The sequence below is a fragment of the Phasianus colchicus genome, chromosome Z (assembly GCF_987193195.1).
Source record: "Phasianus colchicus chromosome Z, bPhaCol1.hap1.1, whole genome shotgun sequence".
Classification (NCBI taxonomy): Eukaryota; Metazoa; Chordata; class Aves; order Galliformes; family Phasianidae; genus Phasianus; species Phasianus colchicus.
The window spans coordinates 42,726,525-42,752,965 of record NC_143476.1 but is presented as its reverse complement, the minus strand read 5'-3'; the positions used below and the strand labels follow the sequence as shown (position 1 = coordinate 42,752,965).

Here is a 26,441-nt window from a genome sequence, read left to right as displayed (position 1 = left end):
TAGTGTACCAGTGAGTGCTCAATGCAAAAGGGAATCAGCAGCTACTGGGGCTGAAGCTGTGTGGCAACCTGTGAAACTACAGAAGGGAGGTTCTGTTGCCCCTGAAAGAGGTCTCTGTAATGACAATGAAGATGTTGGGAAACCAGAGCAAGAAAGATGACAATGATGACATCAGAAAGTAGAGTCCTGGGGACTGTGGACCTTCGATACTGTAAGTGCTGTCCCACATAGGAGAAAAAGCCACCAGCTAACAGAGGGGTATCACAGAACAATGGAATACCCTGAGTTGGCAGGGACCCACACAGATCACTGAGTTCAACTCCTGGTTTCACAAAGAACTGCCCAAAATTAAAACCCAAAGCCTGAGAGCGTCGGCCAGCGGCTTGGTTGGCCACTGGATGTCAGAATTAATTTTCAAACACTTCATTTTACTTTAAAGGAAGCTACAAGTGTATGCTTGTATACAAGCTCTATGTAGAACAATCCTACTGCTCCCACAAATGAGTCATCCCCCTGGAGTGCCGAAGTGTGGAAGCTGTGGTTGTAGATATTCAACTAGCTATAATATTGCACATGTGTCTTTTGTAGATACACAGGGTGGATGCTGTTGAAATATTAAACTCTATCCTGGTGCACAGCCAACACTGAGCAGAGACTGTAGTGTATAAGTTGTCAAAACTATTGTAAATCCTTTTGGGTTAGGTGTTGCACAGGAGCAAGAAGTGGAATGCACTTCACTGAATGCACGTACATACTGCTACCAAGTCCATTCCAGTTACCCAGTGGCAGGGTAGAATTTATAACATGTCTATTAAAGTTGTGATGATGCTAAAAGAGTTGTGCCACATGTAGCTGTTCCAGCTGGACTTGCAGTGGACCTACTGCTAAGTCTATCAGCCAAGCACACAACACCTCTGGACCAACCACAGAAGTTTGTAGCTAACCCTGGCTGTGACCAACCCCTCACTAAGTGCTTCATTGTAATGAAGGGTGTAGTGTGCAGAATAAAATTGTGGAGAGAGTCCCCTAAGTCTTTGTTTGACTTTTTCTTTTTGATACTTAAGTCAGAAATTATAAATGTGCTGAATGACAATAAATTAAATTGAAATTAATATTTTCCTAGCTTCCAAGACTCACAGATTTCACAGGCTTAAGTGGTTTCTTGGCATTCAACAATTTAACACCTGATAGCTTTTTCTGCCATTATTTTGTCCAGTTGCATTCTGATCTTCCAACCCATCCAAAATAACAGCAAAGAATACCATCTTTATAAAACATGTGAAGAACTATCATTTCTTCATCAGAATTTCTGAATTCCTGTTGCTTTGGATGGCTTTTAGTTCATGTATTAGCGGAGATGGTCACCAGTTGGTGCATATTTACCCCTTTTGTGTCACTCATGCATTTACAAGACTCTGGCAGTTGTCTTTATAGCTAAAAAGTCATGGAGCTTACTCTGCCACTCCTTATTAACATCACCCACCCCATACTTCAATCACTTGCTGGCTTTTCTTGAAGCTCTTCTACGTTTGCATTTTTGGGGGGTTTTTTGGTTTTTTTTTGGCCTTTTTTTCCTATGCTGTGTGGCTGAATGAGATAGTGAGCATGAAAGCCAGAAGTTCTGCAACTATATATACAAACGCATATAAAATTAACACTTGTTTTATATATATACACACACATATAAATTATCATTATTGTTATTTCTCCCTTCCTTTTCTGTCTTAGTAAACAGTTTTATTTCAACATGCAATTCTACTTTTTCCAATTTTTTTCCTCCATCCTATAGGGAGTGGGAAGAGTGACTGAAAAGCTGTACAGTGTTCAGCGGTTTACTGCTTAAGCCACAACAAGCAGGATGTAAATTCCTCCTTCATACCAGATCTTATAATCAACTATGCAGCACTTGCATAGTTCAGATTTTTTAAGAAACTATTCTTTCTTTCTACGAGTATACAATATAAACATAATTATCTCACTGAGTTCTTCACTGTCTGTTCAAAAAACAGAAGAACAAGATAGTAGGTGACAGAAATAATCTATTCGTAGGCGAACAGGTTTTTTTTCAGCCTTTTTTGGTGATTAAGTAGGAGAAGGTCAAATACGCTTTTTAGCCATCTGCTCCCACTATGCTCTGCTTATCTCCTCATTAACAGAAGCAGCTTCACCCACTGCGTTGTGACTACTTCATACAATACACCAGTAGTCTAACTGAGCCAAATATGCTGGCTGTGCAAACCAGCTCATTCATCCCTCTCAACTAATTGCAACCACTGGCCCAAGCTAATGCAATACTTTTTCTGTATCAGCTTTGCAAACCACAGCAGCTGTTGCAAGAAAGCCTGCAGTGCATACCCTAATGCTTCTGGACTCCTTCTCAGTGGTGACTATGCAAAACATCCTGGGCTAATGCACTTCTCAAAAGGCTGTTAACTGATGGCACAGGAGACACAGTCATTACAGTCATATATAAACTACAGAAGTCACCTTAGGCCATATGTCTCGTAAATTCCTGTTACGAAGTTTTTCCAAGGTCATTATTTTTCATTTTAAAAAATTTCATACAAAAAGAATGATTCTGCACCAAGACATAAATGTAAATATTTCTTATAAAGGTAATACATTATAGCTGTTTCCTCTCAGGTGCTCTGGAAGAGTAGAGTCAAAATTTCTTCAGACGTTCCTTTCAAAAAAAACAAAACAAAGCGAAAAAAACTCCACAAAGCCAATACTTCCGACTAAATAACTTTTCACTGATATTTTTAACTTCTAATCTGAATTTAAAAGAACAACAGAATTTAGTAAAACATCCTGCACCATCTTTAAAATCATTCAATACAGCAGCTCATATTACACAAAACCAGTGAATGAACACAATTAAACGTGGTCTTCTAACACCTACAATTTAATGTCTTCTTCCTGTGTATCTTGCAGTTAAGAAATTGTAACCATCTCACTATCAGAAAAAGCTTTTTATTCTGTTTTAAGAGTCTGTATTTAATTTACAGGTAACCTCCTTAGGAATCAATTCACTTCTCCTTTAGATTTACCTCACTCTCTTTCTACAAAAACAAACTTCCAAACGTCCAGATCCAATGACATTCTTTCAAAAGAATTTCAACTAAAGCAGAAGTTGCTTTGGTATCCCATTAGGATAAGACAAAGGTTAAGTAAGAGCAGAATTTACACATATTTACCAAGTGCTATGATTGCCAGTTCAAGCCAAATTCTTCAGTTTTATACACAATACAGACTGTTTTCATGCCACTGCATTTACATTATGCATTTATCAGGTTTTTTGCTCTGTTGGAGATTTCAATTTTGTGCTTAAACACCTTTCGTTTTTATTAACTATTATGAAAAAGTAGTTTGGCTATAACCCCTCTGATTTTTTAGAGCTCAATGAATTCTGCTGCTTTGTGCATGTCTGACTACGTTCTTTATATTCATTCAATAAAGTTGGAATCTTAGCACAGGGGAAAAATTTCCCAGTACTGCAGCATGAAGCCGTTTAAGGAAAGTGTTTGAAAAACACTTTATTTCCAATACCTTTTCATAGAGGAAATATGACGTCCTAATTTTCTCAGTTACACTGAAGTGTTAGCTGTTGCAACCAAACTGTGCTTCACTGGTATTGTTTTTTTGTTTGCTTGTTTGTTTTTATAACAGTAATTTGGAACAATGAAGCAGTGATAAATAAGTGCTAAGAAGGAATAAAATAAAATGAGTTTAAATTCATTGCAAACGTAAGTTAAATAAACAAATCAACTCAAGTAATACAGGTACAATAATTGGCAAAATATTAGCTTTTTCTGAGTAAAGAAATACCAGCAATTTCTTTTACATTCTAATATTTTTATTTCAATGGGTCATTTAGAAAATAAGTTCACCTTACATATTAACATTTGATTGGACAAAAACAAATTTGAGGGCAATACTGAACAAGAAATTGGTTCTACAGCAGTAACGTACTTTCATAGTTTATGAATGAATGGAGAGCTTATGGGCGAGAATTAAAGGGCAGGCCAGTGTGGGTTACATCATTGTGGGTGTTGACTACAGGCTGCCTGATTAGGAGGAGGAAACTCCTCCTGATAAAGCCTTCAAAAGACAGCTGGAAGTAGTTTTGCGATTCCAAGCGCTGGTACTCATGGGGGACTTCAACCACCTTGATATCTGCTGCCAAACCAACACCACCAAGCAGATGAAGTCCAGCAAGTTCCTGCAGTCTATGGAAGGTAACTTTAAAGATGAGGGTGGTAGTGGAGCCAATGAGGAAAGAGGGATGCTGCTTAACCTTGTTCTTACTAAGAAGGAAGGAATACATAGGGATGTGAAGGTTGAGGGCAGCCACCTTGGGTGCAGTAACCACAAGACAGTAGAGCTCAGGATTTCATGTGGAAGAAGCAAGACAGTAAGCAGGATTGCAATCCCGGACTTTAGGAGAGCCAACTTTGACTTCTACAAGGACATACTTGGAGGTATCCCATGGGGTAGAGCATGAGAAATAATGGTACCCAAGAGAGTTGATTAACATTCAAACACCATTTTCTCCAAACTCAAGATGGGTGCATCCCTAAGAGAAAGAAATCAGGCAACAGTGACAGAAGTCCTGCATGAAAGAACAAGGAACTCCTGGAAAAAAACAAATATGAGAAGAATGTTTAGCCTGGCCAGTTGAGAGGAAAACAGGAATTTTCAGGGCGCACAGAGATGCAGCAAGGATAAATTGTAGAGAACCTGCTTTAGCAGAGGAGTTGGACTAGATAAACTCCAGTGGTCTCTTCCAACTTCTACCAGAAGAAAATCCAACTGCCAGCAGAAAAAAACAAAAAAAGTTAATCATTCAACTTTACAGGAAAAAATGGCATGAACCTTAGACCTTCAAAGAAAGTTGAACGATAGAACAGAAAAACTCAAGTCAGTTTTAAAATGACTGGGTGAATAAACAACACTTTAGAAAACATATGATACACTACTTGTCCCAGCTTCTGCAGAAAGTGTATCTGTCACATGCAGCCACTGAGTGGAAATTCTGCCAGCAACAAGAGCGTAAGAGAATGGAAGCAAAAAGGAAGGCCACCTTAAACATCCAAGCTATACCAACAAGTAAGGGACACTAATCACACTACAAATTAATAGGAAAGATTTACTGTGGGATACTGGGCTTGAATTATAGTTCAACTGTAACCATCAGATGTTATTTTTCAAAATATTAATCTATTACAGAATCACAGAAGCATATACTCTGTTGGGTCGGAAGGGACCATTGAAGGACATCTAATCCAACTCCACTGCAATGAACAGGGCAAGCTCCAATAGATCAAGATTCTCAAAGCCTGGTTCAGCTGATCTTGAATGTGTCCAGGGTCACAGCATGTACCAACCCTCTGTACAACTTGTTCCACTGCTTCACTACCCTTACTGTAAAAAAAGTTCTTTTCCTACATTCAGTCTAAATCTCTCCTCTTTTAGGGGATTTCCCCTTGTCCTGTCACAACAGACCCTGATGAATAGTCTGTCCCCTTCTTTCTCATAGCCTCCTTTTAGATACTGAAAGACTTCTACAGGCTTCCCTGGCCATCTCTTTTCCAAGCTGAACAATCTCAACTCAGCTTTCTAATAGGGAAAGCATTCTATCCCTTGAATCATTTTTGTGGCCTTGCTCTGGATGCACTCTAATAGGTCCGCATCTCTGCTGCACTGAGGATTCCGCATCTGGATGCAGTTGCTCCTGAAGCAACCAGAGCAAGCAGAGGGGCCTCTTCTTCATCCTGCTTTTGATGCAGCTCAGAATACAGCTGGTCTTCTGGGCCATGAGGGCACATTGCTAGCTCATGTTCCGCTTGCTGTCTACCAGGACCCCAAAGTCCTTTTTGGTAGGGCTGTGATAGATATATCCCTCCACCAGATTATAATGATCATAGGGGCTGCTGCAACCCAGGTGCAAGATTTTGCACATGGCTTTGCTGAGCCTCAGGATGTTCCCTTTGCACCACTGCTCAAGCCTGTCTAGGTCACTTCTCCCATCTGAAAAAATAAAAAATAAAAGGCAAAAGCAGAGGAATAATTAGTGACACAGATAGGCTGTGAAGTGTATTTTCAGGAATACTTTCTGAATTGTTAAACAGCCACTTTACAGAATTATGACTATTGATGTCTGACTCCTTTGGCAAATTTGGTAGCTTCCAGCTACAGGGATTATGCATGAAAACACTGTTGAAGTGTTAAAGGCAAGTCACGTATCACTGATTAGGTATGCCAGTATAAGACAAATGATCTGCAGAATTTGAAATGAATTGCAGTGAAATAAGTTCCATAAAATCTATTCATAGAGCTGCAGTTAAATTGAAATACATTAAAATGAGTCCCATAAGTTCCTAGCTGCAAATTCCATCTTCTTCTGAAAGCCAAAATAATTGGACTAAAACCAAGAATCTATTCTTCCATTTCACCTACACTAATACAGTTTGATTGCTAAGAGCTTAAAAGCAATTCCCTTATTTGATAGCAAACAGATTTTATCACCTAAAGCAAATTATTTATAACTTAAGTAGTTACATTAGTAGATTTCTCTTTTTTAATTAGCAGCATGCTGAAAAATAGTATTCCATTTAAACTATTCAAACATTATAATCAACAGGGGCTTGGATATTTATAATTTTTCATATTGCCTCTCTCTTGCCCCGGAAGAGTTAGTCAGATTTTCGCTGACGAAAAAGGTGATCCAACAATGATATGTTTTCTGTTAGTAAAAATGTCAGTGATAACCCTTTTTCATAATATACTTTTAATAACATTTCTGAAAGAAAAAGAAGAGGAAAAAGGTATAGGTGGACAAATAATCCTATTCTCATGGAAATACAAAAAAAAGAAAAACATAATCCAGCACGCAGTATTCGAGTACATACTGAAAAACATTCCTCTAAGAGGCATTGCTATAATAATTTAAAGGAGGAAACATCTCACAGGCACTATGCCATCTACAAGAAACCAAGGACAAAATACTGCCTTCTGTTTTGATCTGTAGAAAAACCACACTTATATGTGACTTCAGATAGCCAAATTGAGCTTGCTGATGAAACAAATACTTCAGAACGCTCACACAAGAATTCAAATGAAAATCCTGTACTACACAGAAGTTTCAAAAAAGTACAATAAACAAGGAACTGCACACAAGCTATGAACTAGAACAGAGACTGACACAAGTCTTACACAAGGGCTGTGTGCATTGCCTTTGACAGCTCAAGCTGCTGTGCATCTTTTCATTACAAGGGCCAGAGGCCATTAAACTCTCCAGGGTACAGGTGCTCTATCTCACTATTTCAATATCAGTATGAATGTAAGGGAGCTGGTAAGGAACAAAATCAAGTATCTCATAAGAACCAACAGAACAGGAATCCTAAAGCAATGGCACCATTCAGGCATCAATTTGAATTCCAAAGAAATTCAAACCTATGGTATTACAGACAAGTTCTGGTCACAGCAGAAACAAAGTCTGACCAGTTTCCGCATGCTTAATTGACAAGCAAACTCATTTAAAAAAAAAAAAAAAAAAAAGACATGTTTCCTTTCAAAAACTTACAATCAATCAAACCACTAAAATTTTCAAGCCTTCAGATTTGGAAGTTCTTTATTATGAATGACACATAACAGAAACGACAAATAAGCATAAATGGAACTTTTTATAGAAATCCATTTCTAGAATTCTAAAATCTATTTCTGAATTCAGGTGTTCAACCCAGAGAAATCATAGTTATGCATGATGAAGTGCCACTACTATGTTTACGTAACATGAATAAAAATGAGTTCAATCTAATAATGGGAGAAATTCAATCTTTGATGTCAGTGATTCAGTTAGACAAAATCTAAGTTTTACTTTCAAAAGTTACATTTAAGACTGCTGTGCTAAAGCGACACTCAGGTATCTCTCAAAAAAATTCTTTGAGAAAAAGTTCAATACCTTTTATGAATGCAGCAAAAGGAACATATGTCCATTAATTATATTATGTTAATATCAATGGTATTTTCATATGTGCAGGGAGAGCTGCAATAATTGCATAAACACAGCACACAACATCAACAGTTTTTAATGTGGAATTAGTGGAAAGCAAGTTTCTGAATACAACTGTGGGTTTTCATGACACTATAAAATTCAACTTTCACCTTCTCTGTTAGTGCAATGCAAAGTACCCAGCCAGGAAAAGAATCCATGTTTCACTGCACATGGTCTAACACTTTTGTAAGAGCAAAAATTTTCAACACAAACTCATTTTCAATTTTATAAAAAAAAATGATACACTGAAGTTGTGTTAAATGAAAAAAAATTCAAATGACAAAATGAAAAAAACCCACCAATGTCAAGTCAACCTTCTCATAAGCTCACACTTTTTTTCATCGTTGTTTAAGTTCTCCTTATCAGCTGGTACAATTGAAAAGGAAATGAAGACTTCAATTAATTTCCTTAACTAAAATCCTCCTTTTGACCTGGTCAGAAAGTAAACATCTCTTATAAACATATCTTTAATTTACATATTAAAACTTGCCTGCCTGGGAAATCGGAAGACAGAATTTTTGTAAAATATATCTTTAGCCTGGCTCCAAGTTCCATCAATGATGATCATAACTGGTGGACTAGAAGACATCACAGTGACTTCTTCCAAATTGGTCGCTTCAGCTCCAGGATACAAAATAAAAGTACTGGGATTTCTGCATACAGCTGCTAGCTCAGGATACCTTCAATGAACACAGAAGAAAACAATAATTACTACAAGTGTCCATGACAAATATGTACTTCCAGATATTCTATATTGCTAAATCCAATTAGTCTTCTCCAAAGTTCATTTGAGTTTTTAAAAAAACACTTAGTTACTAATCTCTCTTTCCAGCACTTCGAGAAAAAGTATTGGAGTACTGTGCCCAGTTCTGGAGCATGCAGCACAAGGACATGAAGCTGTTTGGAGCGGGTTCAGACGAGGGCCACAAAGATGGTCAGAGGGCTGGAGATCCTACGAGGACAGGCTGAGTAAGCTGGGGTTCTTCAGCCTGGAAAAATGAAGGCTCCAAGGGACCTTGTAGCAGCCTTTTAGTACCTGAAGGGGCTAACAGGAAAGCTGCGGAGGGACTCTTCATAAGGGCATGTAGTGACAGGATGAGGGTAAATGGCTTTAACCTGAAAGAAGGTAGATATAGAATAGACATTAGGAAGAAATTCTTTACTGTAGGGGTGGTGAGACACTGGAACAGGTTGCCCAGAGGAGCTGTGGATATTCCCTCCCTACAAGCACTCAAAACCAGGCTGGATGGGGCTGTGAGCAACCTGGTCTAGTGGGAGGTGTTCATGCCGATAGCAGGGGATTGGAACTAGATGATCTCAAAGGTCCCTTCCAATCCAAACCATTCTTAGTACTGACCCTCCCTTCAGTTCTTAGGATGAAGGAAAAAAAAGCCACAAAAAAAAATCACGGAAAACACTAATGAAGTAATCTGTCAGGAATATTTTCCAATACTTCAAGTCTAAGAATATCCTCCACAGTACATCTGAACCAAAGATATCATGAACTGTTTACTAGAATTTAATATATGTATTCATATAAAATTTGTTCAAGAGCTAAACACAGAATTATTAGTTTCCTCATTTTTAATCTTGTATATATAAGGAATAACAGCAATCCTGATTCATGTCTACATGAATACATTTTTGAGAAGTTCAACATTTCAATTTTATTTATTACTATTTCTCTTGCTACCGTCCCAAAATATATACATTCTCTTTTTTCTTCCTGTAAACATCGCAATAGAATCAGGAATTCTAAGCTATTCTCTATTAAGTGTTAATATACACAGAAATTCCTGAAGTTTTTGCAAGACACTACTATAAGTTACTTTATAAAAGCTATGAGAAGCATTATTATTTAAATATCACATTGTACATCTTAAAAAACACCTAGTACGACAGATTAGATGGTAAGAAGCCTTCTGAGAAAAAGCTAGCAATGCTTAATAATTATTTTTGAGTTGATATATAGCAGGTGCACTTCAAACCTATGCAACCCATTACCAATCTTTGGGGACATATATGAAAACAGATTTTAATCAGTATGAGGTTTCAACACAATTGCACTGTCTAGGACATTGAGATTCTGAGCTTAAAACCAGAAATGAAAGAGGAAATGAATTCAGTGTACCAACAGGTTGAGAGCCAGTACACCAATATTTGACCATTCTCAGTTCCCAAGCAAACAATCGAGGCTGATTTAACAATACTTAGTTAATTACTGAAGAGAATATTTACTATAAAAAGAGTAGCAATACTTACTTACAAAACAAACAATATAAGAAGTGTAAACAGAGGCAGGAAATAACGTAAGATAAGTCTGTGGCAAATAGAATGACAGAGATTTATCTGCCCATCACTTTTTTTTAACCTTACTTCCATTATCACATCAGTTTAAGGAAAAATCAGGTACACAAAATCAGAGCCAAGGAGTATCTCATTACAGGCTACATTGTACTCAAGGTTTAAATCTACAAAACTGTTCACTAATTTCAGATGTTCGTTCTGAGAGCCCAAACCCTCAGAAGTGCTAAGTACCTTTATTGAGTGTTGGGAGAGCTTTCCAGTAATTAAAAACTCTTATCTAGTTAAAATAAAAAAGTCTTTGAAATGGGGGTTTAGCCTTGAAGATAGGAGAAAATGCAAATTTTCTCTTAATACTAATGCAAACCCATAATCATTCTGCAGCAATGGAAGTCATGTTTTGCTTTTAAACAAGTGCTAAAAAGATGACACTGTGTACAAACGCACAAAATTCAACTCAGTGCATGGTTAAACTTAACAACAACGTCTTCTTTCATGTAGGGCACACTTGTTACATACTTTGACTTGCTTTTTTTCTTTTTTTTTTTTTTACTTTAAAGATTTCTTATTTTTCCAACAAATTAAAGGCCATATGTACATATAGTATACATATTATAAGAAATGTAAATACTTACGTCATTAAAAGTATGAAAATACAGTAAAGAAATGAAAGACAAGTAAATAAAGCATTTCAGAATGCTAACACACATAGAAATCCAAGATGATCAGGTTTGCAACCACCTGGAACCTGAACATTCACAAATCTACACGTACTGATGAGATGCACCCCAGAGTCCTAATGGAACTGGCTGATGTTGTCACTAAGACACTCTCAATAATATTTAAAAAGTTAAGGCAATCAGGTGAAGTCCCTGGTGACTGGAAAAAAGGCAACATCACACCTATTTTTAAGAACAGTAGAAAGAATAAGCCCAGGAACTACTGACCTGTCAGTTTCACTTCTATGCCAGGAAACATCTTGGAACAGATCTGCCTGGAAGCAATGCTAAGGCACACAGAAGACAGTGAGGTGTTACAGGAGAACCAGAATGGCTTCACCAAAGGCAAATCCTCTTTAACCAACCTTTTATGATAGTGTAACTGCATCAGTGGACAAGGGAAGTGCCACTGATGTCGTCTACCTGGACTTCAGCAAGGCCTTTGATATGGTACCCAACAACATCCTTCTATCCTAATTGAAAAGATTTGGATTTGATGGGTAGACTGTTCAAAGGACAAAGAACCTGCTGCAGAATTGAATCCAGAGAGTGGCGGTCAATGTCTCAATGTCTCGATGGAGATCAGTGATGAGTAATATCCCCAGGGGTCAGTGCTGTGACTGATACTATTTAGTATCTTCATTGATGTCATCCACAGTGGAGTTGAGTGCACCCTCAGCAAGTTTGTAGATGACACCCCAGTGTGTGGGGTGCAGTCAACATGCCCAAGGGACAGGATGCCATCCAGACAGACATAGAAAGGCTGAGCAGTGGTCCCAGGAAAACCTCATGAAGTTCAACAAAGCCAATTGTTGCACCTCCGTTACCAATAAAACCTGGAGGATGAAAGAACTGAGCACAGCTCTGCTGAAAAGGACTTGAGAGTACTGGTGGATGGGAAGCTGGATATGGGAAAGCCCTGAGAGCCAAGAAAGCTAACCATATCTTAGGCTGCATAAAAAGAAGTGTGGCCAGCAGGATAAGGGAGGTGATCCTGTTCCTCTGCTCTGGTGAGATCTCACTGGGAACACTGCGTCCAGATGTGGAGTCCTCAGTACAGGAGAGACATGGAGCTGTTGGAGTGCATCCAGAGGAGGGCCACAAAAATGATCCCAGGGATGGAACCTCTCCTACAAGGACAGGCTGAGAGAGCTGGGACTGTGCAGCATGGAGAAGACAAGGCTGTGAGAAGACCTAAGAGCAGCCTGTCACTATCTAAAGGGGAGCTATAAGAAAAAATGGGACAGACTCTTCAGTAGAGTCTGTGGTGATAGAACAAGGGGAAATGGTTTCAAACTTAAAAAGGGGAGATTTAGGTTGGATATAAGGAAAAAATATTTTACAGGAAGGGTGGTGAGGCACCAGAACAGGTTGCCTAGGGATGTGATGGATGCCCCATCCCTGGAGATATTCAAGGTCAGGCTGGACAGGGCTTTGGGCAACTTGATCTAGCTGTAGGTATCCCTGTTCACTGCAGGGGAGCCAGACTAGATAACGTTTAAAGGTCACTTCCAACTCTATAATTCCCAGAAGCAAAAATGAACACCCAGTGAAAAGCTCCTTAAGAAAACTACACAAGAGAAAATGCAAACATTACTTCTGAAGTCTGAGTCTTTGCAAGAGTCATTCACAGGAAAACAACAGCTTCTGATGCACTGGTGTCTTCAAAGAGCTATCACTAACTTCAGCTATCAATGTCATGGTTTTGTGATTTTTGGTTTTCGGTATTCCACATCATAACATCATGTGGGGCAGTGGGAGTTTAACTGTTAATGCTCAAGCTCTGGGTACCTGCCTGGAAGAGAAGAACTACATTCCCCAGGGGACTTTGCAGTCACAGAGAGTCTCGAGATACAACTCCTGGCAAGGTCACCTGATGCGCTCTTCTTTTGCCTGCTTTTCGTTGGCTCTCCTCCCTTTTTCTCCCTGCTGCTCAACTGGACTGCGCATCTCACCTCAGCTCTCCGCGTTGTGGTGAGGCCTATCCACCTTTCGGACATTCTCATTATATTTTATTTATTAGCTTCAAATTTAATTATATTGTATTATAGTGTGTTATCTTGCATTCTGATAGTATATTTAGTAAATTAGTTTGTTTCTCCTCAGATCATTGCTGCTGTTTTTAATTATTTTGGGGTCCCCTGTTCCCTTTTTCCGGAGGCGCGGATCTGCGGATCCCTCTGCCCCGCTAGTCACAGAACCAGGCCGAACCAGCCCGTAAAACGTTGACAAAGAGCTATCACTAACTTCAGCTATCAACTGATTTCATTCTAGAATGACAAAGGGCACATACAGAGAGCTATTTAGAGCTTTCGTATTAACAGTTTCTCAGAAATCCATGCAACCTTTTCCAGGTTATAGTTCACACAAACAGTACCTGCTGCCATCCATCACACAGCAACAAAATGTAACAGAATACTGGTGGGAAGGTTCAACCTCTCCTGCTGTACCACCAATATCTTTGACATTTCACCGACATAATAAAAGAAGAGGCGTTACTTCCAGAGTAACTCTCACACATATCAAGAATATCAGTTTTCACTGATATGTAAACAATAACATGTTTCTGATGAGTTTGCTTTGGTAAACACTGTAATACACTCTATTTAATTACACAGTATTTATGAAGTGCTGCTATATATTGTGGTAAGAAAGGATTTTATCTACTAGTGTCATATGTTTTCAAAGGAAGCTTGCAAGAAATAATTGCAAAAAAATTAGCAATTTCACTGTAACGCTGAAATAGAGCTTTTGCTTAATGAGCTCTTTTGAAAACCTTATCCATAGTCAAGGCACAACTTTATTTTTTCTACACAAGTCTTGCATGCTTAAATTTACAAAAACACGAAGAAAAAGTCTAGGAATTAGATCTAGTCTTCACAGAGCTTTATTTCTAAAAAAACCTGCATACAGTCCTACTTTAAAATACTGATTTCATACTGATTTCATTTTGAATACTATTCATTTATTTCAATTTGAGACAAATACTATGGCTTATTAAAAACATAAGAGATAACTTCATTAAATGTTGATGTTTATATTCATGATGATTCTAAAAATACTGAAGGATCTCTAGAGATATTAAAGGATATCTGCCAGCTTTGAAAGTCTCCTCAGAGCCACAAAAGAAGTAGGTCAGTGCTATGCTACAAATGGAAATGTATTTTTGCAAATTCTAAGGGAGACACATGCCTGATTCCAAGTGTTTAAAACTGGCAAAAGCTATGAGGAGTTGGGTAAGACTCACTAAAGTCAGGTCCATAGCTACTTTTTCTGTGAACTCTTTACTTTGGGGTGGGCTTTTTTTTGTTTTGTTTTTGTTTGTTTGTTTTTGTTTCATTGGTTGAGTTTTGTTTTTTTGCATTTAATTCTAAATTATTTTGTTTAAATTCATGAACACAATTTTGTAGTTCAACCAGAATTGTAAACGTGGGGGAATTAAACCTAAAGGAAACACAGATGGGAGCATGGAGAAAGTCAGGAAAACCATGAGCAGAGACCCCAGGTAAACTAGCCCAAGCTCTTAAGAAATAGTTGAGTTTATGAAGGAAGAATATCACACAGCAGCTGCTTACAGCCAGAAATTGGTCTTCTTGCTTTTGTTGACATCTTTTGGTATACAGAACTTAAGAGCTTTTACAATAACTTTTATGTCTGCCATGAATTCATGTAGCTTTGGCAGTGTAGATGAAGAATGGCAATGTCTGTGCAGGCAGGACAGAGGGACCACATGTTTGACAGCCAAGCCTTCTTTAAGAAGCATCTTCACAAACAAATTTGCCTGTGTCACGGAGTTAACTAGATCAGTTTATGCCTATGACAGGGGGCAGTAGGCCCCTGCCCTCCCCATCCCCCGCCTGGGCCCACAAAATGGGAAGGAAGGAAGGGGGGAAAAAAAACAGCGGCAACAATCTATGGAGGTAAACTTATTTTACTAATTATGATATCGGAATGCAAAATAACACAATATAATACAATCTAATTGAAATTGAGACTAATAAATCAAATAAGATATGAGAGAGAGTTCCCGAGACCGAGTCAAACCTGAAAAAGCTTGGAACGGCTAGGAAAGCACCCTCCAGCACCCACTGCCAGGCAGTAAGAGACCGCCCCACCGGGAAGGGTCAGATCCCAGGACTTGCATAATGTATAGGGATAGATACGTAGAATTAGAGCATTAACACTTTAATTCCAGTACACGATGTTTTGAAGTGGAATACTGAAAATCAAAAAAACATAAAACCATGACAGCCTGATAGCTTATTTTTTCTGGAGCAATTCAGTGAGATAATTTCTTCCTGCAATTATCACTTACCAGCCTTGTTCAGGACATCAACGCTTCCAATACTTGAAATGTGATGATAGACTACTACCAGCAGACATCTCAAAGACAAAGTCAGGGCATGGTGGAGTGCTCCACAATTAGCCCAGGAAGTTAGACTGGCAGAGGAAGAAAGGGGTAAGGTGCAATGGGGATGCTGGCCAGTGCAGTAGACAAAGCTAAATTATATACCAACACCTTTTATCCTAGGTATTTCAGTAGCACTTTTGTTGAAGCCTTTCTTAATGTGAAGCATGACTAACTTCAGAGAATTAGTGGGGACTTAAATTTTATCTTCCACTTCAATCAGAAGAGTTAACAGGCTGATGGCAGACTCTTTGAAGCTACCAAATCCGAATAAAAGGCTAGAAAGCTGAATTTCCAAACAATAATTATTTCTCTTCCTACAGATCAGACGTTGATTTTTTTTAAAGAATTTAAAATCCTATCAATCAAGGGGGAAAAAAAAAAGAAATGATGCTATATATGAAAAAAAATTCTTAAACAGTTGCTCCTCCCAAGCATTTTTAAAGAGGCTGCAAAAGAAGGTAGTAACTCCTAACTAATGAAAATGAGAACACATTTCTTACATTAGGAAAAGAATGAAGTGAAGGCATAAAAAGCATCATGAAAACCTTCAGACAACTTGGAATTTCTTTCCTAATCATTTCTACATTGCTAAATCTACTAGACACTCTCCAAAACATTTTCCAAAAAAAGAACAACAAAATGGAAACAAAACAAAATCAAATAAAAGCAAAGGTATTCACAGAGTTGGTGAACAAGACTAACATGAAGCCTGAAGGCAGGATAAAATAAAGAAGCTCAAGAGTTACTATTCAAGTAGCAAAGAATGAAGAAGAAACAGAGTGAGAACACTATTACACTTCACTAACATCAAATCTAAATGAAGCACAAACATGAATTAAGAGACAGCACTACCAGATAAGAATGGTTACAAAATATAGCATATGTCAAATTGAGGTAAAAAATAAACAAGTTAATTAAAAGCAGAGAAAAAAAAAAAACAAAAAACATATCAGTCTGCAACTCAGAAGGAAAAAAAACAATGAATAAAATCAGCAATGAGTAAACTTCAAAAAATGAATTCCATAGTTGTCCTTTTCAATGGAATCGTGGGTAGCACAGTAGGCATCAGTAAATAAATCAGCTCTGACTCAAGAATATAGGCCACATCAAAAAGTACTCTACTGCAGTTAAAACACTGTGTCCTTTCTAAAATCACAAGGCAAAAGCTGGTCTGTGAACTAGAAGAGCAAGAAAGACCAGTGCCTTTACAGATAAACTACATAAACAGAGGTTGTAAATTTTAGAGAAAAGGCCAAAGTATAACCTCGTTAATAAACCCTAAAAACACAAGAGGAAGAAAATAATCTTTTCTCCATGTCTACAGAGGACAGAAAAAGAAATAAGTGTAACTTCAGAAATAAAGGTCCAAATTCAATAGAAAAATAATATCTCAAAATCTTTCTAATCTTAACAAGGTTAAGTTCACGTGCCCAAAGAAAATAGACCCAGAGATTTCTGCAGACGCTCCAGTCTTCAACTGTACTGATAACATACCTATATACCTATATACCTATATTTCACTTCCACAAGTGTGTAACAGCAGCATCCTCAGCATCTTTCCAGCCCTACTTCTCCAAATTCACAGCTAAATGTAATAAATATCCAGTCCAACATTGGTCTTTCCTTTAATTTATTCTTAAACTTAGTGGTCTTAAGTAATGCAACTATGCTGGAAAAATATCTTGTACGTATGCATGATGATACCCCATAAATTCACTGCTCGCACTGTGCTTTCTCTATTTCTATATGTTACTAGCTTTTGAGATTTCATCAGCAGTTTGTGGAGTTTTGAATACACTGAAATTCACGAGTAAAGTAACTTTTTTATTATTTAAAGTTACTTAAAGTAACTTTTTTATTATTTAAAGTTTATTACTTAATGTATATATTATTTAAAGTTATATTTTTATAATAATTACAAATTAAACCAATCTGAAGATCATCACTTTCTAAAAATACATCAATTTTTCTTTGTCTTAAATTTTCTTTGTCTTTCCATGTTGAACTGCTAATGTAAAGTTCAAGATGATGATGTGATATTAAAAAAAAAAGGGTTTCAAGGTAAAACTACAGTCTTTAACTTCTAAGAGAAATACTTGCAGTACTTGCTTCTCATGGAAATCACCACTCAGCCTTAGTTTCAGTGTGCAACAGGCATTGTGGGCCCATATGAACCCATACGTTCTGACAAAAATCTCTGCTAAGCAGAAACATTCAGATCTTTGACTTGTATCTGAAGTGTATTCAACCGCTCTGCCACAGGAGATTTATATGTTCTTTCTCATGACCATACTTAAGATAAGTCATGTTTCATTAATTCTGGGATGCATGGTCTTGAGATGTGTAAATTAAACACTTATCTCATTATAATCTAGTCTTACTATCATAAACATTTTTATTATACTTCTATATTCAATTTTTTTTTAATTCTAATGCCTGTAAGTAATTGCAATTCAAGGGGATTTATTAAACATTGCCAATGCCAAGGGCAAGCATTACAACTGAAACAAACAAAAATCCAACACAGCTATTAGTGCATACAGTAGTCATATTATAGAATACATGCTAATGTATTGGCAGTTGAAAACCATTAAGATAATAGCAACTTTTGTTTTTTCTCATAACTTGGTCACAAACAAGGGATTTTACTCATTTCCATACTCCTGCACTTGGAAGTCTGTAGGAATACTGAATCAACATAATTCACGTAAGGTAGTTAAATGAATAAAAATAAAGGCAAACCTCTGTAGTCTGTACACTAAGAAAGTATCCCTCAGGATCAATACCGAAGAATAAGAGAAAAATAAAAATCTGATGTTTTCATAAAAAGATACACTACTTTTTTTTTTTTTTTTTTTTTTTTTTTTTAAGGGTAAGTGGTATTTAGTTGCTAATATAATCTGGACTTGTTCATCCTGTTAATCAAATCAGCAAACACCACACCAACACACACATAAAAAAACATGTTTCTGTATTCTACTGATGGTGACCTTTTTTCTTTTAGTCGGCATACAGTATCCTCTTCCTATCTATGGTTCACAACATAACCTAAAACTTTCCAAAACATTCTATTATTTATGTAGCTTCAAGTTTAAAAGCGAGCTAATATATGGTTTTCCTACAAAGAAAATGAATATTGTCAATTAACCATGGAGGAATATACCTTGTATCTCAGAGAGCAGTACCTGATATTACTAGATGCTGTAACCACAAACCAAATCAATTCCCTTCTGCACAACCAAAGTCTAATCCTCTCTCAAGCAATATGTGGGAATTGGTCAGAAAGCAGCCAGAGAAACTGCAGTAATGCTAGCAGAATTTTCCAAGTGCTTTACAGTCTCAAGATGCCTTTTGTGTTACACAATCCAGCCATCCATGAGCATTTCTAAATACCTTAATTTCTGTAACAAGGTTTTTCACCCAAACCCCCTCCAAAAGGCTGTAAAACTTTGTTAAGTATTTTTCTTTAATGCCTGTATGCTTGTTAGCTATATTTTTGCACGTTAAGTATATATACTTTAAAAGCCAGTACTTCTTCAAAGCACTTGTTTTATTGAGAACCAAACTGAAACAGAAGGCACCAGAGACAAAAATAATCTTCTATTCCTTCTGCAGGGAAATAAATAAATAAATACATAAACAAAAAAACAAGTCCAAATATTTCTCTATAAACTCAGGACAAAAAAAAAAAAAAAAAAAAAAAAAAAGGACATTTCTAAACCTACAGTCCTGTAACGATAGGAAAAGGTCACATCATACCTTAATTCTAGCCCTATGTATGACCAGAAAACAAAGCAGAAAAACAGACTATTCACAGCACAGCTTCTCAATACAGCAAAAATATCCAAGCAAATTTGAAACTGAAACCCAGGAAGAAAAGCAAATATTTTAAATGGCAGCCACACTTAATACACTTAGAAATGCACATCCCCTTAAACAAATGGCACCACAAAAAAAGATTCTAAGTTTTGCATGAGGGAGCTAATGCATCTTTTTCTCATTTGCAACCTGGGTTAACGCAATTTACTTCATTATTAATATGAAGAGCCTGTGACAAATTATTTTCCAAATGAAACAAATGAAATATTACTAGTGTTAGATAACTTCTGATTTTATTCATTATGAGAAAAAAAAACTTCCGTTCAAATTTAATCCCTAATTCACAAACTTTTTGCTGGGATAGGCCCAGAGGAATCATTCCGTGAAGGTTAACAAAGACCATTATGTCATTATTATAAAGCTGGAGAGACATGGGCACTGGTCATTGTGTTCATGTGCTGCAGCCCATGAAGAGCTAGTGGTAGAGCAGGGGAAGAGGGTAAAGGGGAAGGAGCAGCAGAGTAGAACAGCTGTGTACTGACCACCAAGCTGAAGGCTTGCAGCATTCAAGGCAAAATAGCTAGAAAAAACATTATCCAAACCAGACTGAGGAATCTGAAATTTGGTATGGTCAAGTACAGTTTCAGAAGTAAACAGGCAATAAATTGAAGTCTCTAGCTGTCTAGCTTGATGATTCAGATAAAGAAAAGAAGCTGAAAATCTAGTTTAGTAAACAGATGCACTGAAGCACATGAAAAAAGCCTAATAAGAAAGTCTACCTGAATGTCTTACAAATAGCTTTAAATTATTTGATAAGTGGTAAGTCTTCATTAGCTTCTGTTTGATTCTGTAGGAGTATTGTTATTTGTCAACAAGCATGAAAAAGTACCATATCTACAGCATATAATTAATAGATGCAGCTTTATAAAATTGACAGAAATAAGTTGTGTTTATCACTTCAGTACAGTGTGAAGAGGCCCAATTCATTTCGAGCCAAAATTACTGTACTGTAGCAGAGCAAGCACCTATACAGTACAGAACATCTGCAGCTTGATTTCTGAGAACAATGTAAATAAAATGCAATTGCTCCATCTCATAAACAACAAGGTGGTGGAGGCAGAATATCTGAATTGGTTTTCCTGTTACTGATCATTCATTGCAGTATAAAATTTTATCACAGTGCACAGAATTTGCAAACTACAGAACTGTGACTATCTGCAGAGAGAGGTTTAAGGAGAGAAGGAGACTAGCACTTAAGTAAACAAATAAACAAAAAAAAAAAACAGGTCAAAATCACTCCTCCCAAAGTGTGACAAAGTATTAAATAAAATCCAAAAGCAGTAGTAACATGGCAGTTTACATATACGTTTTCTCTGTGCATGTGCAGGGCCTGAAATTTAGATCTTGTAAAGCTAATTTATTACTGAACATATTTCAGAGAGGAGACTAGGATTTGGTTTTTCTTTCAAGTGCATCAGCATTTTGAACAAATGGGTATCATTGATCCATTTCATCTCCTTAATCATTGCTATCATGCAACCTTACCGATCCACTTGGAGTCTGATAGTCTTTCTTTTCCAGAGTCCTCTCAGAGCAAATGTTACTTGTAAGAAATGCGCTTTACCAAAAGATGTTTACATGCACTTCAACTTACTGCTTGTCGTTCCCAAGTCAGAATGTCAGGACACTGGAGAAACAGCCTATGCCCTTTCTTATAGGCTATTTTTCAAAAAATCCAGCAAAAAAATTTCCAAGTGTCATCTTTTGAACACCTCTTGTTATTAAGGAGATACAGTGTACAAAAACAATTTTAGCTAGTGAAGTAGAGGGTGAAAGAAAAGGATAGACATTCAGTGTTCCCATGATACTATGACCATGATCAGATCTGATTCAGGAAATACTCATTGTTGCATATGTAATCACACACTAACATACTTAGAAAATCTCAAACAAGATATATTAAAAAATCTACCTTCTAAATTAACATAGCAAATGCATACATAGTACAACTGCATTCACAAGCTGCAGGTATAAATTCTGAAGCAATAATTTGCAGTATTCAAGCAATGAAAACTCTTACCTTTTGAGACCTCAGAGAAACTGTAAAAACAAAACTGAAGTGAGCTAATCCCCTATCAAAGGATTAACAACCTGATGATTAACAACCTGATGCAAAATGGATTAAAGAAAGAAGTAAGAAACCAATAATAATAATACAAATCATAAACATCAAATACTTTATCAGGAGCTTGACATGATTCTATAAGCACATAATAAAATTTATGGCAAATTGATTTTTTAGGACAGAGAAGCCCAGGCTAATTACCCCTGCAATTGTTTCCAGGAAAATTAAAACAAGTCTAAATAGATATACGACAAAAATCTGAAAAGTAATCAAAAAGAAACAGATGTCTTTGGGTAAAAGGAGATGTGAGGACACATTTCAAGAGTGAAATGGGATGACAGAACATCAGACAAACAAAAGCTGTAAAAGCAACAAGCTTATTTTCAGTCTGACAACAGGAGATAGCATCCTGACTTGTCAAACAAACAAGACAAAGTAGTTCAATAAGCTAAGAAAACAGTTGATCTGTAGGATTTTCAATAGGCTTCCCTGGGAAAAGACTTATACTTGTCAAGGTCAAAGAAAAGTGTGCTATCATATTTGTAACAATGAAATTCAAGACAAGAATTTTAATCTCAAGCTTAGCAGTCACCAGAACATGTCAGAAAATCATGACCTCTCATTCTATTTCAAGAGATTTGCAAAAATATTACAAACAAAGAAGATATTCTAAAATGAAAATAAATATGTGAAGAAAGGGTAAAAGAGATGATTCTAAAGGGAAAAAAAAAAAACAAAACAGATGCTACAGTGCTACTATATGAAAGACCATAGATAGAAAAAAAGAGAGGGGCAAAACAAATAACTTTTGTGGAACAGGAAAGCCAAAAAAATCAAGAATAAAAGACACTCTATTACACTATATCATTATTGAGGAAAAACAGCAAAATAAATGGAGAAACATCAGCCTGTTTTGAGAAATAAAACAAGAGTGGTGACAATGTTGGTTGCAAAATGGAGAGGGCTGATTTAAATGAAAATTCCCAATTGTTAACTGCAACTAGCAGAACTGAAGAAGAAGAAAATAAGACGGGCAAAGAAAATAAATTCTATCATGGTCTAAGAAGTCCGTTGTACAAATGGAGAACTGAAAACTAACTTTGAGACTGGAAATCTCCATCATGAACACTGATAAACGGGCAGAAGGGAAGACACACGCTAGAGACTGGATGTACTGTCGTAAGACAGGGTGCAACTCACACTGGACAATACGCTGGCTGGGCTGGTTAACAGAGCTTTAATTGACATTTGATGGGAGAAGTTACTGTACTTCTGAGTGAAAGAGAAGAGCCAGGGAATGCTGTCACTTTAGGAAGCAGAGGGGGAAAACCTCAAATTTGTCCCAGAAAAATGTGGGAAGGCTCCTCCAGGGAGGTAACGTGGCCAATAGCCCACCTGAAGTGCCTCTACACCAAAGAGTGCAACATGGGAAATACCAGAGTTGGAAACCACAGTGCAGTTACATAACTATAATGCCCTCAGCGTAGAAAGACATAAGCTGTTGGAGTGAGACATAAAACATAAAGACATGGAGATATTGGAGTGGGTCCTGAGGAGGCCCATGGAGATGATCAGAGGGATGGAACAGCTCTCCTATTAAGAAAGATTGGGGGAAGGTGGGCTTCTTTAGCTTGGAAAAGAGAAGGCCTTATTGGACCCTTCCTGTAGATGAAGGGAGCAAAAGGAAGATCAATTTTTTACATAGTCCAATCAAGTTAGGACAAGGGGCAATGGCTTTAAACTAAAAGAGAGGAGATTTAGGTTAGACAGATTAGGAGGTTTAGTAATGCAGAAATTCTTTATTCAAAGGGTAGTGAGGCACTGAAACAGGTCACCCAGAAAAGCTGTGGACCTACAGGTTTTCAAGTCCAGGTTGGATGGGGCCCTTGGGCAGTCTGATCTAGTGGTTGGCAATCTTACCCACAGCAGTGGGATTGGAACTAGATGAGCAAAGACAGGGTGCAACTCTGGTCACATCCAATCTAAGCCATACTATGATTCTGTGATTCTATGGTTATGGATATGTAGTGTATATTTGAATACCGACAAGCCAAAAAAAGAATTACATGAATGACACGTGTCAAGTCAGTAAGAAAATACACTATTTTGTGAAAAAAAGATGTGAAGCAAAGAGCATCTTACAACTATGAGATAAGCAGTCTTTCTAAATAGGAAATATGCAAAGTAAAATGGACACAACAGTTAAAAAGTGACATAAACATTTTCCTAACATTCCCAATACGAGTGATTTTGTTACATTATGGTTACTACAAACTGTTAAAAATACATTTATTTTATAAACACAGAATAAAAGCATTGAGATATCAATATAAATTAACTTCCACTCTTTCATTTCAATGAGATTTGAAAATCTAAGGTACATGGAGTTAGAACAGTCCCTCGTCAAATGTATTGGTAAAATGCATTTTGTCCACATTATAACTGATTCACATGTGCACGTGTTTTGCAGCAATAATAATATGAATCTAACAGTCTTGTAAAGAAATGAATAATCATAACTGAAATTACTGGCAATCTAGAAATTAAGCAGAGTTCTCCATGCTGTTTTGGCAGGTCTGGCTAACTCTTACTATCAACATTTTTGTGTTTCACTGATTGTTACTTGGTCATGTCATAGTGAAAACTTCAGTTTCCATGGAATATGCTTGACTTTTTGCAAGGGAGGAAAACTACTTCTACAGTGCAGAAGAATGTGTACCTCATATTATTTCTCTATCTGTAAGCACTGTTTACATGCAAGACCAGTACACTCAGACTTTAAATTGTTTCTATTCCCTTCCAACCTACACATTTCTGGTGGAAGCTGCACTGAATGTAAGCGTCAAAGCAGAACTTCAAAAGAAGCAAATATAAGGCTTTAATATGCTTCAAAACAATAATGTGTAAAATGCATCAGCAGGCACACATTAATGACTTTTTTTCTCACTCAAAATAACAAAGTGTACTTCCATGTGGGGCAAGGTTGATTAAGGAGCTTATATAGCAACTAGTAAGTTACTTACAAAGCATGGCTGTTATGGAGAAGAAAAAAAAAAAGAACTGTTTAGCTTACTATGCCATAGACTGCAGCAGTTCAGCTCAAATTTTGACTTTTAAGAGTCATGTTAGCAAAGATTTTCATCCTGAGAGCAAGCAGAAATCAGTACAGCCCTCCTCATTCAACTGTAAACACTACAAAGTTTCTACCTATGTCTGCAGATGCCTACTCCTAGAACATATCACAGCAGAGAAGGAAGCCTGACAGGATGCTAACAAGTACAAAACTACATTGATACAACACTTTTGCTAAATATTCCAGCAAGTAGTGCTGCTTAAAAGTAAGGAATATAGAATAAAACAATGAAAAGTTGAATAGAGACCTAAGAAAAACAAAAGAACTGTAGAAATGGCATGTTGTAAAAATGGAACATGCTTCCCAGGATGAAGAGAACAAAATTCTATGAGGACAGGCTGAGGATACAATGACAGGCTGAGAGCTGGGGCTGTTCAACATGGAGAAGAGAAGGCTCCAGGGAGACATTATAGTGACCTTTCAGTATCTAAAGGGAAGGTTATAAGAAAGAACAAGACCGACTCTTTAGCAGCATCTGCCATGATAGGACTAGGAGAAATGGTTTCAAACTACAAGAGGGGAGATTTAGATTGGATTTAAGAAAGACGATTTCTAGAAGAAAGATGGTGAAGCACTGGCACAGGTTGCCCAGAGAGCTGATGGATGCCCTGCCCCTGGAAGACACCCAAGGTCAGGCTGGATTGGGTTCTGAGCACCTGATGGAGCTGTGGCCATCCCTGCTCATTGCTGAGAAGTAGGACAGGATATCTTTAATGGTCCCTTCCAACATAATCAGTTCTGTGATTCTAAGAACTCAATGAATGAGCATTCCAAATTTCTACAGTCTCACACTCACAAAGCAGGTATACTGCAGATTCTTCCCAATTGTTGCCTTGAAACTGTAGATTAAATCAGCAAAATCCAAATTAATCTCAAGAAAACTTATTTCAATCACCATCTTCATAATGTCTTATGGCAGAAAGCATCCTTCTCATAGGGACAATATAATTCTGAATCTGTTTAAACTATTTGGTGGTTGAGATGTTCACAACTGATTCTGACCTAAACAGGATCCTTCATGTCAGAGAAATCACTGTATTCAAGCCTGAAGAAAATTTAAAACTGTAATCATCACTTCTAAAAAAAATTCTAAGTATATTCACTAGAAACAAGACTGCATTTGATGGCATTCCACTCTGCGCACAATAGTATGAAAAGCTGCTTCATTTTCAGGTTTAGTGGGAAGAGAGAACAATTTCCCTGTGGCCTAGAACTTCTTAGATAATTATTATTGTTATTATCATAGGAGAGTAATAGAAAAGTAATATATTTCTAACGTGCTTTACTTACTATACAGGCAGCACAAAGACATGGAGCAGCATTCTGAATCACCTTCTGATGTTTTTGTTCAGTGAGCTCTACAAGAAGTTTTCTCCAAAGATTAAACTCAATTTTAGAATTAATTTCCTTCATCAGTATTCATGATTTTTGTTTGCATTTATTAAAATGTACATAGTAAAATGTCATTAGCATTTGTTCCAAGAACTGGTTTCTAAGACTTAGCTCCATCTAATGAAAATGAAAGACATTACCTAGGAGACCAATATTGTCCAAAATCTCAGAGTATTAAAAAAAGGGGGGAAAACAAAAGGATTTAAAAAAAAAAAAAGGATTAAAAAAAAAAGGATTTTAAAAAAAAGGATCTGAGAGCTATGATTTCATACAATTAATTATAAGAAAAAAGGAAGAGCATTTGAAGAAAATACATTCTGTAAGAAGCTTTCACCTCTGGGCTGTCCTCTCAAGTACAATGGTACAATGTCACACACATAAGTACAAAATGTTACTTGTATTTGAATAACATCCAAATGGTTTGTTAAACAAAGCAAATACAGAAAGAAACATGAGAAGATAAACTGAGTAACAGGTCAGAA

At 37.0% G+C, this 26,441-nt stretch overlaps 1 protein-coding gene across 1 annotated transcript in view; it reads right to left on the bottom strand.

Moving 5' to 3' along the window:
- The window catches only part of DTWD2 (DTW motif tRNA-uridine aminocarboxypropyltransferase 2), a 69,812-nt gene that overhangs the window by 20,114 nt on the left and 23,257 nt on the right, over positions 1–26,441 (bottom strand). Inside the window, exon 4 of the mRNA XM_031601406.2 lies at positions 8,547–8,736. Within this exon, the coding sequence (XP_031457266.1) occupies positions 8,547–8,736 (190 nt within the window). The remainder of the gene's footprint in view (positions 1–8,546; positions 8,737–26,441) is intronic.